The sequence below is a fragment of the Eretmochelys imbricata genome, chromosome 1, assembly GCF_965152235.1.
Source record: "Eretmochelys imbricata isolate rEreImb1 chromosome 1, rEreImb1.hap1, whole genome shotgun sequence".
In the NCBI taxonomy this organism is placed as follows: Eukaryota; Metazoa; Chordata; order Testudines; family Cheloniidae; genus Eretmochelys; species Eretmochelys imbricata.
In genome coordinates, this window is record NC_135572.1 from 9,824,563 (window position 1) to 9,840,147 (window position 15,585).

Consider the following 15,585-nt stretch of genomic DNA (forward strand, 5'->3'; position numbering starts at 1 on the left):
TTTGTTTTCGGTTTTGGTTTTTGTGGCGGGGGTTGCCGCCGCCCTTGGCAACCTGAGCGCGGGGGCCCCCCCGCGGCCTGAGCCGGCCCCCGGGAGGGGCATGGCGTGCGGCGCGGGGAGCGGCGCCAGCCCGGGGCCCGCCAGCCCGGCACCGCTCTGGTACCACCGGGACCTGAGCCGAGCGGCGGCGGAGGAGCTGCTGGCCAGAGCCGGGCGAGACGGCAGCTTCTTCGTGCGGGACAGCGAGAGCGTCTCGGGCGCCTACGCCCTCTGCGTGCTGTGAGTCCTCCGCCCGGGCGCCACGGGGATGGGCGCGGGCGGGACGTGGGTGGCGGGGGGGAGGATCAGGCACAAAACCCCCTGGCCTGTGCAGGAGACCAGCAGGGCAGGGGTCGGTGCAATGGGCCGGCGCGAGCGGGCCTGTCCCGCCTGCGGGTACCCCTGCCCCGGGGCTGTATGTGCAGTGTAAGGACCGGCGGCGGACCCTGACTTCCCTCTCCGGCCCGGCCGAGCCCAGGGCGCTGGGGTGCCCCAGGGGACAGGGCTTGCCCCCGGGGACTGGCTTTCCTACCGGCCGGCGCTTCGGGGGCGGGTAAGCTCAGGGAGGAGGGGAGGCAGGAGTAAGCCCCCCACCCCGGGGGCGGGCGGTTAGATCTGCTGTCACCAGATCCTGCAGCGTGCTCTGCCAGTGTCCCGTACTCCGCCCCAGCCATGGATCAAGGCCCCCCGTGGGCTAGGGGCTGTACAGAACAGACAGCCCCAGAGAGCTGAGAAAGCTAGAGGCCATGACACTGTGTGTGTGTGCAGGGACAAGCTCCCCTACGCAGAGCTGTTTGTATAATGGACACCAGCATCCAGGTGCGGCGGTTGGACCTCAGACCTGTGCATCGGGTGGTCCAGCTGCACATCTCTCTTGGGCAGTGGGAGTCAGTATAATTGCTACTGTAGTGCCTAGAGCCAGCCCCAGCCAAGGTAAGGGCCCCACGGTGCTACCGGAGACAGCCTTGAAGGATTTACTAGGGACAGTGGGTGGCAGCAAGATCGGGCTGGGGCGGGAGGGGGCACCTGAGGCACGGACCAGCCATGTGATTCGCCCCAGGTCAGGCCGGGAGGCTGTTGCGGGCCTGGGATTTGAATCCAGACCTTCCCCAGTCCATGAAGGTTTTGCTTGGCGGGTTCTCTGGCTCCAGTGATGGGAGTGACAGAAAACCCCAAAATGAGGTGAAATAAACCCAGGCCTAGGGTTCTACTCCTGACTCTGCTACTGATTTGCTGTGACTGTTAGGCATGTCCCTTAACTTCTGTTTGTCTCAGGCCAGGTCTACACTTAAAAGTGAGATAACCTAGCTATGGTTCTGTGCAATGGAGTTAGGTCAACCTAAGGTCCTGTGTAGACGCGGCTGGGACGAGGGAAGAATTATTCCATTGAGCCGTTTACCAGCGGGGTGGGGTAGATACATGGATGGAAAAACCCTTCTGTTGATGTAGGATGCATCTATGCTCCAGGTCAGAGCTGGGCCACTGCAGTGTAAAGTGAGGGGGAGATCCTGCCTCCCAGTGGGGCAGGGCTGGGTTGTTGGGTAAAGTGCTAGCTACAGGTCCCCTTCCTTGACTGGCCTTGCAAGGTAGGATGCAAGGTGTCTGCAGCTGAAAGAGATGAGAAGGCAGTTCCCTCTTTGCTCATGGCGTGAATCCCACAGCACTGTGGGTCTGGTCCCCTGCAGAGTCAGCCATTCCCCCTCCCCGACACGGTGTGTGGGCCTGTCCCACATTAGGATGGGGGAGAAAAAACAGAACCCATGATTGAAACCCCCCAGACATGGGCAAGGGGTTCTGGGGTGGGGAATTGGAAGCTCAAGTGATGGGTGGGACTGTAAGAGCCAGCTTAGGTGGGCCAGGGCATGAGATGACCTTTGAGGCTTTGATTTTGAAATCAAAATCCTGCTCCTGCTCTTGGGGAGTGTGACAGGGAGGCGTTTTTCCATCGTTAACCCCCCCAGCCAGCCCCCTTTCCAATTGTTGGACACTCGACTTAACTCACAGCAGCTGGGGCTCAAGGATGTACTGGAGCCCGTGTAGGGTCAGCGCCGATGCCAGGCACCTTCCAGTGCTGGAGGAGCCGGGTTTCAGGCTGCGACGTTCAGATCGGAGCTTCGGCCGAGTTTACAAGGGTGTTGTAGGTCCAGCCCATTACTCTCTAACAAATCTCTGGCCAACTGGGACCCCTCCTTGCACAGAATTTCACAACCGCCTGGCTGCAACTCAAATCCACCTGCTTCTAAAGCCCAGAGTCCTGCCACTTTTGCTGAAGGAGAATCCCCATGAATTAGCAGTCTTGGGCCTATGCCACACAGTGGAGGAGTTTGAATTCCATCCAATAGAGGGCAGTGTTCCATGTCCACACTTGGCAGCTCATTACAGTAGCAACGGGGGCCAGTCACAAAACTCAGAGCGGCATCCGGACTTCCTCAGACTTGTTTGGATCCAGGCCTCATGCTGCCTCATGGTGCAGTGGCACGAATATTCCCCGTCCTTTCACTGTGCAGGTCTCAACGCTGGGCTCCGTGCAGCATCTGCTGGGGTTGGTTTGTCCTGTTTCACTCTAGAAAGGTCCCATTGTTGTGCCCTGACTTTCCTTTCTCTGCAAATCTCACCCGTCCCGGCTCCTTGTCTTGGTGCCTGGGAAAGGGTGCATGGTCGCCCCACTGACACGAACCGTGCCACGGGGCTAGAACTTGGTGCTTCCCAACATACTAGGTCAGCCGGCTACAGGAGGGCAGCCGAGAGGCCTGAGCTGCTCCGTGACCTTGAGTAAGTCGCTTCCTGTCTCTGCACCTAGTGGGTGGTAGGTGGTGGTAAGAACCTGCCTGCGCTGGGTGTTTGTAGCAGGCCTGTCTTGGGCAGCAGCCACTGGTAACCCATGGCTAGGGCAGGGAGGGGGAACTAGAAGTACCAGTGCTCATTAACTGTGGCTGCAGTCCAGTCGGCCCACGCCGGGGGCCATCAGTCTATCCCTTTGAGGTGTGTGTCCTTAGTGGGCCAAGTGAATCCGTGAGCCTGCAGGGCTCGGGCAGCCTGTCCAAACTCCCTGGCACAGCTGATTGCCACTGGCAGAGGGAATGAGACATCCAATGGGGAGATGCCCAGTGAGGCCGTTGCCAGGTTCCCTATGGATGCCCACGTCCCTTCTCTGATACGGCCCTGCCAAGGGGACAGTTATGTTGCAACGTCCCGGCAGGGCTGTGTGCAGCATAGTAACTGTGTCATAGGTCCTCTACTGCTACCGGCTAATGGGGATTCTCCTTTAGCTCAAGTGGCACGGCCTGGGTTTCTTGGAGCGGACAGATGAGGGGGGTCTGTCTCTGCTGTAGACAGGTGATGACCACCGGGAAGCCGCAGGTAGCTGGGGATATTCTGCCAACACATTGCGGTGTGTGGCTGTGGGACTGGGGCCCTCTTGAAGCCTAGGGATCTCTGGGCACTCTGCCAATCAGCCATTCGGGCCCCTGATTCCAAGTAAACAGGTGGAACGTGATGTCCGGACTCCGGGAGAGGGGTGCAGCCAGAGGTTAGGGAATGAAGAGTTTTTTTTGTACGGCAGCTTCCGCAGACCCGCCTGGGAGCAGTCTGGGCTCACACTGGAACCCCTGAGCAATGAATTTGGGCCTCCCTTCATGAGCCAGGCAGCAAGTGTCCCTGCTTTGTGCTTTTATTACAAAATCCATCTGCCCCAAGCCAAGCCAGTCAGCTGCCTGCGACCGCCCTCGTCGCAAAGGTCTGGGGATCTGTACGGATCCCTTCCTCTCAGAGAGAGGAAACTATCCTCTAGTCCGGCCCCTCGGCGCCCGAGCAGGGCTGCGCTGGCTGGTGTTTCTTTAGAGGCGCTGGTTCTGCGGGTGACCTGGGCTGGGTTGGGTTGCGTGGGCAGGGCTGAGGTCCGCTCACATGGTAGCCCTGGAGGAAATGACCTGGCGATTTTCTGTCGCCTCGTGGACCAGTTCCGCGATTCTCTCAGTCTTGTCTAGTCAGCGCTGCTCGGGGGTGAGGCGTTGCCGAGGCGCTGTGCTAACTTGGCCGCTGGCGTGGGGGACACGCGGGGATTTGGGTGGCGGCGGGGATGCCGCCCGGCGTGGGCAACGGCACGGCCGGAACGCTGCCCCTCCTGCCTGCGCCATAGGAAAATCCCCGCGAGTAGCGGGCACTCGAGTGACTCTGCATCTGCCCTGTCGCGAGCGGAGAAACCGCTCGCCCGCCTGCCAGTCAGTGGAAGTATTCCAGCTTGGGTAGCAGCAACATCGGGAAATCCCAGCCCAGAGCAGGGCCCCACGAGTTCCGGTGGGGACGGCTGTAGGGGAGAGGGTCCTGGAACAGAAAGTATTTGAGAAATACCGCACTGGAGGGAGCTTGCGCCTTGCCGAAAGCCACAGGGCAAAGCTGGGCTGGGAGCTCAGCGCTGCGGGATTCACCATTTAGGAGCCCATCTTTGTGAATCCCACCCATCCTGCCCCCCGCCCCCAGGCCTGTGCTCTAGCCACTAGCCCACGCTGCCTCTCAGTCCACAGTGCCGGGGGGCTGGGCTGCGCCGGGCTGGGTGCTCTGGGCACCCTGACTGTTTGCCCGCCTCCTGCTGTGAGCTCCTCCTGGCCTTGGAGCCCCCGAAGGGCTGGCCCTGGAAAAGCAATTTCCTCTCTTTGCAAACACGCTCCAGCTCCAGCTGCTGCCCTGGGCACGGTGCCGAGTATGCCCGCTCCCTCCCCTCATGCATGGTGCCTTTGTGCTGTGGTGAGAACGCTCTGTTCCTTCGCGCCGCACAGAGAAGGGCCAGCTTTAATTACACAGCCCCCCACCCCCCTGCTTCCCCACAGAGAGCGCTTCCCTCCTCCCCCCGCCCCCTTGGGCTTTCCACCCTCTCCTTGCTTGTTACCACCAGGCTGCTGCCTCAATGGCAGCTTTGTGTCTCCTTGGGGCCTAAGGAGAGCCCCGGCAATTGCCCTGTAGGTGCTGGACAGGATCTTCTCCCCTGGGCTCCCTGCTGGGGGAGGGGGCACGCGAGTTTCCATGGCTCTGTCACTGTTTGGCCTCTTGGCTGAGACCCATCCTCTCCCTCCCCACCACGAGATGTGTTGGGGGCGCTTGTCCGCTGGGCTGAGATGGCTCAAACTCGCTTCAGCTAGGCCCCCGAACAGTCAGGGGCTGGTGTTGTCTGTAAATGACAGCAGCCCTGGGCTGGATTCAAACCAGCGGCTGAGAAGGGACGGAGGCTGAATCTTTCATGGGCTGCCTCTGCCTTGCCCACCGCCATTTCTCCATCCAGGCAAATGGCCGGCAGAAACCTGGGCAAGCTGCCCTGCTCTGACCCAGCTGATGACTGGGCTCCCCGGGCCTGGGTCTGTTGCCCGTCCTGGATCCCGGCAGCTCTGTGTGGGCTTTTCACCGAGAGAGAGGGCACGGAGGTCGCCTGGCGCCGTGTGTGCCTGAGTCGCGGAGGGCAAAATAAACCACTGCTGGGACCTAAAAATAACTCTGCATGGAAGTTGGACAGGGAGTGTTCCTGGGTTACAGGAAGGCAAGCGGGTTCCTTAACCCTTCGCAGGGTTCCACCTTCACAGATGCGCGGGCGGCCCCTGGGGAAATCTTTAAATGTGGCCGTCTCCTGCTGTCACGCCTCGCCCCCTGTCCCGGGAGGAGCCGGCGCCCCCGTGGGTCGGTGTGAAAATCCGTCCTGATGGCTCTGGTTCGGGAAAGGTTGACTAATGATTAACGGACGCGAGCCGGCGTTCGGTGGGTGGTTACAGGCGCCTCAGGGGAGGGTGCGCTGGAGGGTTTCAGGAACTGATTAATCTGCAAACGGCTCTTTAACCCTTTATCCACGGAGCCGTGATAGAAAGCGTGATGGAGAAATCAGCGGTGAGCTCTGAAGGCTCCGGGTTTTGGCGGATCTGAGCCAGTTGAGGCTGCAGCGCTGGCTTGGCCCTGAAGGAAGGACGGCCTAGGGGGTTCTGGTGCCATGTTGGGAGGCCGCCAGGCAGTTCTCAGCTCTGCCCCGGACTCCGTGTGACCATGGGCAAGTCACTTCATGTCCCAGTGCGTCAGTTTCCCAGCTTGGAGTAATGCCGGTATTATCCTTTAGCTGCAGCATGGGGGACCCGGGCTCTCCCTGCACAGAGCAGGGCCCTGTTGCGCTGGGCGCTGTACAAACCCAGACACTCCCTGCCCCAAAGAGCTGCCTGGCCCAGCACTGCCCTGCTTCCCCGGGCGGAGTGAGGAGGGATACAGTCTAGAAAGCAGATCACTCAGCTGTTAGGGTAAAAGTCTTACCAGCGCTTTAGATCTACCTACCTCTGCGGGGAGGGGGGTGCAGGGCTCATTCCCATTGCTCTACCTTGCTGATTCGTGACCTTTTCCCTGCAGCCGCTCCTGTTCCCCCAGCACTGGAAAAGCCTGTAGGAGCCCCATCCGCCCCCTTCTCCCCAGGCAAAGCCCCTGGCCGGCCTCCCGCCCCCCTCACCACTATTGTCCAGCTCTGACTCGTCCTCCCCATTGATCTGGCTAACAGAGCAGGTATTGACCCGCGGGCCTGCTGCCGGGGCAGGCGCCAGGGAGCAATACCGCAGTGCCTGCTGGCACTTGCCGAAATCCCGAGAGGAGGGAAGCTGCTGACCTGCCGACTGGCCCCTCTCGGGGTCAGTGGGGTCAGACCAGCCTTCAGAGCCTGCCCGCTGTGGGCTGGGGATCTCGTCCGACTGGCTCAGCTCTGCCGCTTGCTGCTGGGCCGAGCGCTGGGCGTGAGGGGTGCAGCCAGACCCTGAAATCAGCAGGAGAGGAGAATCTTTATTTTTCTGGCCCCAGGGCAGAGAGCTGCCAGGCGGACAAATGAGAGGATCACAGCTGAATCCAGGGCCATGCACCCAGGCACCCTGGGCCTTTGAGGGGCGCTCCTGACTCGGGGTGCTGATCCCCCGTGCAGTGCAGCAGTCGGAGAGGGCATTAGCATGGGGGGGAGGGGGCTCTGTTGGGGGAGGGGATGTTTGCCCAGGAGGGGATGTTTGCTCGGCAGAGGGGGAGACATTCCTCTCGCAGAGGGATTGATTTACAGAGCAAAGGCCACCAGCGCCGGCAGCTCGGCCGGCCGCGCCGGGCTGCTGGAGCGGAGATGGCCTGAGCCCCACAGCTGGGAGGCTTGGAGCCAGGTTGCCGAGCCATGGCATTCCTCTGTCGTCAGCTGGTGCCCAGGCCCCAGAGCAGCAGGGCGCCCCTCTCCTCCCCCGCCTGGTTGAATCATCGTCAGCACCCACCGCATGGAGCCTCAGGGAAACTGCACGGATTATCCAACCCGTCCGGCTTTGACGAGCTCCTGATGTCAGGGAGGGCCTGGCCAGTGCTGACTGCTGCAAGCCCCATCCCCAGGATCCATTCCCAACCCCTGCCACGTCCCCAGCCTGGTACATCTCCCTCTCCCTCCCCCTCCGCCCCCCACCTCCAACTTCAGAGGCAGGAATGGCCATGCGGCGTCAGACGAGAGCTGATGTCCTGACAGCAGCCAGGACCAGCTGCTTTAGAGGAAGACACCCCCGCAGAGACAGGCAGTTATAGGGGAGAGAGCCTTCCTGACCCCCTCAGGCAGGGGCTGGTTTAAGCCCTGAAGCCTGAGGATTTATATCCCTTATGCATTTTAATCCTGGCTACCATAACTGCAGAGATTCTTCTTATCTCTCTACCTGTCTTTACTCCGGCAGAGTTCTTGTGGCAATGAGTTCCATGAGTTAACCACACAGTTTTCTTCGCTCAGTCGTACATTCTAGTGCCTTGCCAAGATAACTGGTTCTAGGCGGCAGCTCTGTCTTTTCTCTCACTGCCCTGGTGTGACTGAGTTGGTTCACTCCCTTTCCTTCTGACTAATGGTAATTTGTATGACAGTGGCACCCTCTGAACCCAGGGCTCCATTATGCCTCCAGCGGTGTCTTATTCCTCGTTACTTTCCTCTGAGCATCTAAAATAGCCCAGACACATCAGCCAGCATCGGGGCCTTGCCACGGCCCCACTGCAGCCCAGGGAGATCGGGGTGTAGTAAATAGCTGGCCACTTCGCACAATGGCTCTTTGTGTTGCTCAGCTGCCCGCTGGAGCTGAGTCGCTGGCTGTCAGGGTGGGATTAGTCAGGAAGAAATCAGTAACCCAGCCCTCCGGGAGCCCCGAGCAGCATGTGACTTCCACAGGCCCCACAGGCCCTTGAGTCAGGGGAGAAGCTGGAGCCTACAGAATACGGCGTGGCTCTCCCAGCATCTGGCCAGGGCTCCCCACAGGGGGCATTGGCATGGGTTTTTCAGTGTGGGCATGGGGGTGGGGAACGGGGTACACCTCTGGGCTGCCCCAGACTGGTGAGCTTGCTGCCCGTGTCAGCTCTCAAAGCTGGAGACGTGGGGTGTGGGAATTGAGGCGTCTGGATTCCATTCTTGGCTCTTTCACCGACTTTCTCCGCTCAGTTCCTCAGTTTCCCCTTCTGCAAAAGGGGAATTGCCACCCCTCCCCCGGCTGCCACTAGGGCTTGGAGGGTTCACGCGGGTAGAGGGGTGAGCCCTGTGCATGGAAGGACTATGGAATAGTTTTCATCATCATCATCCTGGGAACAGCAGATAGCGGAGGTTCCTCGACAGCATGGAGCTAGGAAAGGGGTCGGGGGCACCTGCTCCGACGCTGCACTCACCCCCTCGTTCCCACCGCCCCCTGCCCTTGCGTCTCTGCAGGGGTGGGGCCCCTCTGCAGGGACGTGCTCTGCTGTGCTTGCTCCCCTCATCCTGTGAGGTGCCCATGCCCCCTGCAGGGCTCTGGGCGGGGGCTAGTGGTGGCATAGAGCAGGGAGTTCTGGCGTGGCAAGCAGATGGGATGCCCGTGGGAGTTAGAGCTGGCAGAAGGAAGTTTGTACAGGCTGAGCTGGCATCTAGCCAGGCGTCTTGTTTTCACAGCTCAGGGTACCACCAAATACATCTTTGCAATGGATCCTGGCCCCATGCTGTTCATTCCAGCAGCGTGTCCTGGTGGGTAGGGTCCCTGGACGGAGATTTGGGACACCTGGGTTTATCCATGGCTCTGCCTCTGACTTTGCTGGGTGACCTTGGACATTTCCCCTCTCTGTGCTCCTCTCCCCTCCATCTGTTTAGCCATCAGGCTCTCCAGGGCAGAGTGGGTCTCTCGCTCTGTGTGCAGCCCTCGTTTCTAATTCATGAAAGGGTGTGAGAGAATTTCCACCCTCTCTCGCTGACGTGCAGCCACCTCTGGGGTGAAGCATAACGGTTATTTCCCAGCACACAGCGACACTGTGCAGCCGTTCAGGACAGGAAGGGAAGAAGATTATAGTGGATCCATTTGAAAACTGCAGGGGAAATTGACGGAGGCAAGATGGAATTAACCACGCTGACCAGGATATTGTGGCCGGTCCAGGGGATCGAATAAACTCAAGGGATCGGGCCCTCTTCTCCAAGAACGGCGCCCCCGAGGCTACACGAGCAGAATCCCTTGCCGCCCTCCGCGCTCCCCCTGCCTTTGCATTCCAAACACAGCCTCACAAGTCAGAAATTCATCTGTAGAGACTGCAAGGAAGGGGCCGAGCGGTGACTGCCGTTGGCTCAGCGCTGAGTCAGAGTGCCGGGTGCCGAGTCACCCGCCCTGCTTCCTGCATCACCCTTGCTTGCCCTTGGAAATCTTCCCTCCAAGGCCTGGCCTGACCCTGAGCTGGGGAGAGCTCATGAGAAAGCAGCTCGGGGCTGCCTGCATACAGCTAGTATTGTGTTAATTGGACGCAAAGGGAAGCTGGGGCAGGTGCTGGGAAGGAGAGAGACAGGAAATAGAAAGCAGAAGGACTGTCAGATTTCATGCAGATCTTTACTGGAAGGGGGCGTCCCCTGTTCCCTGGCAGGTTCTTACCAGCAAACAGGTCATTAAACTAGAAACTGACTTTCAAATCACCCTTGATTTGCATACTTCAGGGATCAAAGTGAAAGGCACCAGCCCTGAAACTTCCCCTTTCATAATAGCAACTCTCTGCATCTGGGGATCTCAAAGGACTTTACCGAGGCCAGTATCATCATCCCCACGGGGGGAAACTGAGGTACGGCACAGAAGAGTGACTCATCCCTGGCATTGACCAAGCGAGGAATAGAACCTGGGGCTCCTAAAGCCCTCTGCAGTGCTCTGGCCACTAGACCTTACTGATTCCCAGGCCTTGGCAGTAACAGCACGACCCATTGCCCTGTCAATGTGCCTCAGTCCTGTGCCAGCGGGACCACCAATATGCTTGTGAGGGGAGCTCAGATGCCCCTAGGGTCGTTACTAAGTGCAGGGGGGTTGCCTGAGGGATCTCAAAGCAGAAGATGTTCTCGTATCTTGCGGTCTTCAGCCCCCTGCGCGTGCTTTGGATTTAGCTGTGGGGAGTGAGTTTGAAGGGTATTTCTAAGATATTCATCATAGAACAAACCATTCTGTGTGTTATGGCCCCCATATGTGCCGGGTGCTGCAGGGACCCTGACCGAGATCATAGACACTGGGGGTTAGGTTGGCTTGGCTACAGTGCTCAGGCATATCGATTTTTCACACCCTGTGCGTTGTAGTTTTAAGGGCGGAACTGGCCTAAGTATCGGCAGGTGAGAGCCAAAGTATGGTCATGAACGGACGACTGGCCAGAGATGGGAATGAAAAATAGGCTGAAACGGTCTAGAATCATAGACTAGCAAGGTTGGAAGGGACCTCAGGAGGTATCTAGTTCCACCCCCTGCTCAAAGCAGGACCAATCCCCAGATTCTGCCCCAGCTCACGAAATGGCCCCCTCAGGGATTGAACTCACAACCCTGGGTTTAGCAGGCCAATGCTCAAACCACCGAGCTCTCCCTCCCCGCTCTGTTTCCATCGTGGCAGCAAGCGCCCTGTGGAGGGCTCAAGGCTCTGTAGTAGGCCCCGGGTCGTTTACTGTATGTATTAATGATCTGGACAGGGCAGAGTCGCCGGCCCTGAGGGGGTGGAGACCCAGCTTTCCTGGGACAGGCTCCGCTAAGGAGAGCCAGTCCACCCCAAGCCATTTCTGAGTCATCAGGTGTGAAGGAGGCCGTTCGCTAAGGAGCTGTCAGGTTTCGAACCTGGAAATCTTTCGCCGCTCTGCCACCACGGTGCGCCAAACCACTGCCCCTGCCCAGCAGCCTTCCTGCTAACGGCCGTGTGCCCAGGCAGTGTGCTCAGAGGTTGCCAGCTTGCGAGAGAGGCCCCAGGAGGAAGAGGAAGCTGTTGTTTGCCGGTTGCTGCCTGGCCTTGCCATGCCGGATCCTGCCTCTCCAACCCCCTGAGCCAGCCCCTCGTGTTGGATCCTCCAGCTGCACTCCCCTGCAAGAACTCTGACCGTTGTCCGGGATTGCCTTTGTCCCCCATCACCCTCCCCGTCACCCACACACATGTGGCTGCGGCTCTGGGCCGCCCTGGCCACTGGACGCCTAGGTCTAATGAAGGGTAACGAGGGCTCAGTTGGGAAGGTCCTGAGAAGAGGGTTTTCTCAGGGGAACTGGCTAGGGGGAACCTGGGAGAGGTGCTCCAGAGGAACTACCCACCACTGCAGAGGAGAGCTGTGCAGCTAAACCTTTGCAGGGCCCGAGCCCAGAGGGCACCCTTCCCCAGATGATGGCAAGAGGCCAAACTTTAGAAGGGGGTCCTGGGCCAAGAGGGTTTTACTGGTAAGGAGGCTGGACGGAGGCGATGGATTGGCTGCAGGGGAACAGACAGACCAAGGTTAACTCGGCCCCTCCTGGTTAGGAGGTTGGAGGGAAGGATTGTTTAATCTTGGGTTAAATAAACCAGACCTCTGAAGGGGCACTGTTCCCAGCAGAAAAGCCTCATTGAACTCACTGCAAACCCATTAGGGGAAACTGAGGCAGGCATATACCCCCCGGCCCCCCCATGGCTCTGTACCGGGCCACCAGGGTGTGTGGGGAGAGACATGTCAGTCTTGACTCAAAGGGGAGATCTAAGGGTGAAAACCCCACTTTAACAGGGGGTGAGCAGTAAAGGGGCAAAATGTTCAGATGACACAAAATTATGTAGGTTAGTTAGGGCTTGAGAGAACAGTGAGGAATTTCAGAGAGACCAGACCAAGCTAGGGGAGAAATGGCAAATGAAGTTCACTTTCGATAAAGGCAAAGTAATGCATCTTGGAGGTGAAGAATTAAACTGGTCATTCACCTTCCAGGAGTCTAAATTAACTGTATCAACTCTGGGATGGGACCTGGACGTCACTGCAGCCAGCAGTCCTCTGCTCCAGGTGCAGCTGTGAGAAAACAAACAAACTAGGTGTTACAAGAAGCTGATGAAAGGAAACGTTTTCTCACCTCATGTGCATGCAGACTGTGGAACTCCCTGCCACAGGAAGTCATCAAGAGCAAAATCTTAACAAGTCTGAAAAAGGGCGTGGATGGTCACATGGAGAACAAGAATAACCAGAGTTATAATTAATGCCAACAGACAGTTCGGCAGCGATATTAAACCTCAGTCTGCAGGGCTCGAGCTGATCTGTAACGATCAGAATCCAGGCCTGGTCTACACTGCAGAGTTAGGTCGAGGTGAGGCAGCATACATCGACCTCGTTAAGTCAGCGTGCGCTCTCCAGCCGTGTTCCAGCAGGCGTAAGCGCCCTACTACGCCGACGACATAACTCCACCTCCATGAGGGGCGTAGGGCTTCTGTGGGTGTAGTTAGGGCCATGCAGTAGACACTGCAGGTTACTTATATCGGCTGTTGGCTGTCAGTGTCAGTTTGCCGTGAAATTGACAAGAAAGCCGGGCCAGCGTCCCACATGGGTGGGGGGCTCCATGCCTTCTGGGTTCCCCACTCCTGGCTGGGCTGCCCACCAGGTCCCTGCTCTCAGCCTGGCTGCTGCCCGGGCTCCCCGCTCCCTGCAGGGAGTCAGGCTGCACTGAGGCTCCCTACTGGGTGGCCAGGAGCTGCCTGGACTCCAGCCGCAGAGCTTCCTGCTGGGAAGTTCCCCCTAGCCCTTTCCCCTGAGAAAACCCTCTTCTCAGGACCTTCCTGGGGGCAGCCAGGCTCCCAGTGGTGGGAAGTGTGGAGCTGAGAACCCAGGGGGGAAGCTGGGCTCCCAGCAGCGAGGAGCAGGGAGCCAAGAGCCCGGGGAGGCAGCCAGGCTCCCGGGAGGGGGGAGCCCAGGCTTTCAGCCCTCCCCACTGCCCCTCTGAAGTCAGTGGAAGCACTTCGGGTGAGGGCGTGCACCACGAGCAGAAGGAGGTTCTGTAGACGTGAACCTATCATAGGTTGACTGAAGTTTCCAGTGTAGACGTGTCCCTAACATAGAGGCAGATTCCCCCACACCTGTCTGCTGGGGTTCCCACACCTTCCTCGGAAGCGGCTGGGGCTAGCCCCTGCCAGAGCCAGGAGCCTGGGCTGGACGGAGCCCGGGGCTGAGCCAGCATGGGAACACTCTCCGGGATTATTATTCCCATTTGACAAAAGAGGAGCTGAGTCACAGAGAGATTAAGGGCTAGATTCTCATCTCTGGCTGAGCTCAGCTCTTTGCAGGGGCGTGGGGAGATGTCAGGGAACTTCCTGCAGCTCCTGGCCCTGGTGACCTGTCTGCACTAGTCCGGTGTAAATTCGAATAGTCTCGGGGCTGCCCTAACCTCGGCGACTGGGCCAACAAGTCCGCTCGTCGCTCGGTGCCCCCTTGTGGCCAGGCGTGGCGTAGCCGCTCTCCCACCCCCGCCGGCCGTCTCTCCAGAGCCGTGCCGGTTTCTCTGCCAGCGACTCGGCACTCCGGCCGGGTCGCCATCGTAACCCCACCCCGGCCAGAGTCACGGCTGGCTGAACTGAACGTCCAAAAATGTCTTTTACACAAACAGAATCCTTCCGCCTTCTCTGGGGCCCTTCCTCAGCCCCTCCTGGGCTCAGCCTGCAGCCCCCCTTCCTGGGGGCGGGTAGGAGAACCCAGTCGCACCCTCCGGCCCAGGGCCCTGTACTGCACGACCAGGGCTGCTCCTCTACCAGAGGTTTTCCCTGGGCCGCTTCCTAACCCCACCCTCTGGGTCTCCCAATCTTCTCCCTGCTTTAGGCAGGGTCTTTCCCGGGGCTCTCTATCCTCACTCCCTGAGTTTCCGGCCTGGCTTTCCCCAGCTGGGCTTGATCCCCACTTACTCCTGGTTCTCCCTCCCATTCCTGCACCCACCTTCTGCCCTTCCTGGGGAGCTGCCTGCTTCCCCTCAGCTGGGGCTCGCTGTGCAGTCAGGCTCTGCAGTCCATGGGGCAGATCGGCGTAGGGGACCCTATGCCAGCGATGCCCCCACAGAGCGGTGCTTCCCCACCCCACCTGCTTCTCTCCCCTTGCTTTCCCAGACATACCCAGTGAGGGATGGAACTGCACAGTCAAGGATCCAAATACCCTTAACTCTGCCCCTGCCGTGGTGCTCTGAGAAAATCAGACCCTCCTACCACCTGATCCAGCCAAAGTGCCTTCCCCGTAACACCACGCTGATTGGTCTGCTCTCCCGCCCTTGTGAGGAGACACGAGGTGCGCATTCCCGATCAGGCTAAAATAATCCTTTCCTGCGTGGTGGCTGTGTCCATCAGATACGCAATTAGCGGGAGCCTCTGTCTCCTTTGGCGGTTTTGTGAAACATCCACCTGTGTGCACGGCTCCTGCGCTGAGTCAGAGGCGCTCTCCCCATTCTCAGTGAAGATCCCAGCAGGGTTTGAAGCTTGTGGCTCGGTCTGTCGGTGGAGCTGATGCTTTGCACAACCAAAGTCTAGCTGTGTTGACCTCCCATGCTGCACGCTTGGTTGATGTTAGCAAGGTATTTGCTTGGAGACGGGGAGGGGTGGGCTCATGTGCCTGAATCGCTGCCCTCTAGTGGATGGAATCAGAATTGCTCAACTGGGTGTCATAGCCCCAGGACTGCGAACAGCTGATGAAGATTCTCTCTTAGCTCAGTAGCAGAGGCTGGTTATTCTGGAACAGCCAGCTCAGCAGTCAGTCCCTGCTGTTGGTGGGGGTGGCCACTCTGCGCAGCATGGGGACAGGTGGGTTTGTTTGTTACCATGGCTGTTTAGTTTGAATGGGGACCGCTATGAAGAGCGGAGCAGCTCCAGAGTCATGGCATCTGGATCCAGAACCAAATCAAAACTTCCTTGCGGCCCAGGCAGCTGGATCTGGTGTTCTGGGTCGGGCCTGTCTCAAATGGGAAGTGAGCAAACTGGGCTGTTACGTGCATTGACCCGTCCCCGCAGGGGTAAGTCGTGAGTGTCCCGTTGAGTTAGAACAAAGCAGAATAACTTGGCTTGAGTCTGGGATCCGCTGTCCGCAAACCCTGCCTTACCCACTGAAATTTCCCTGCCCTTTTATCTTTTTTTTTTTTTCATGTGCATTTAAATACAGTTGGTATTTTTAGATTTCCTTCCTCGAGGGTGAAAGAGGCGGGCGTGCGGTCACAGTGAGAGAATGTATGGTCTAACGTCCTGTGGCCAAGTCTCTTCAATGCCTCTCATCCCGGCTCCTCCCACGCTTTCAGGTCGAGTCACCTTTAGGGACCTCCAGCCAGCCGCTCGCAGT

The 15,585-nt window shown here is 58.8% G+C and overlaps 1 protein-coding gene across 1 annotated transcript in view; it reads left to right on the forward strand.

Moving 5' to 3' along the window:
* Positions 1 to 15,585, forward strand: part of INPPL1 (inositol polyphosphate phosphatase like 1) — a 73,671-nt gene continuing 58,086 nt past the window's right edge. Inside the window, exon 1 of the mRNA XM_077830335.1 lies at positions 1 to 279. Within this exon, the coding sequence (XP_077686461.1) occupies positions 101 to 279 (179 nt within the window). The 5' untranslated portion in view covers positions 1 to 100. The remainder of the gene's footprint in view (positions 280 to 15,585) is intronic.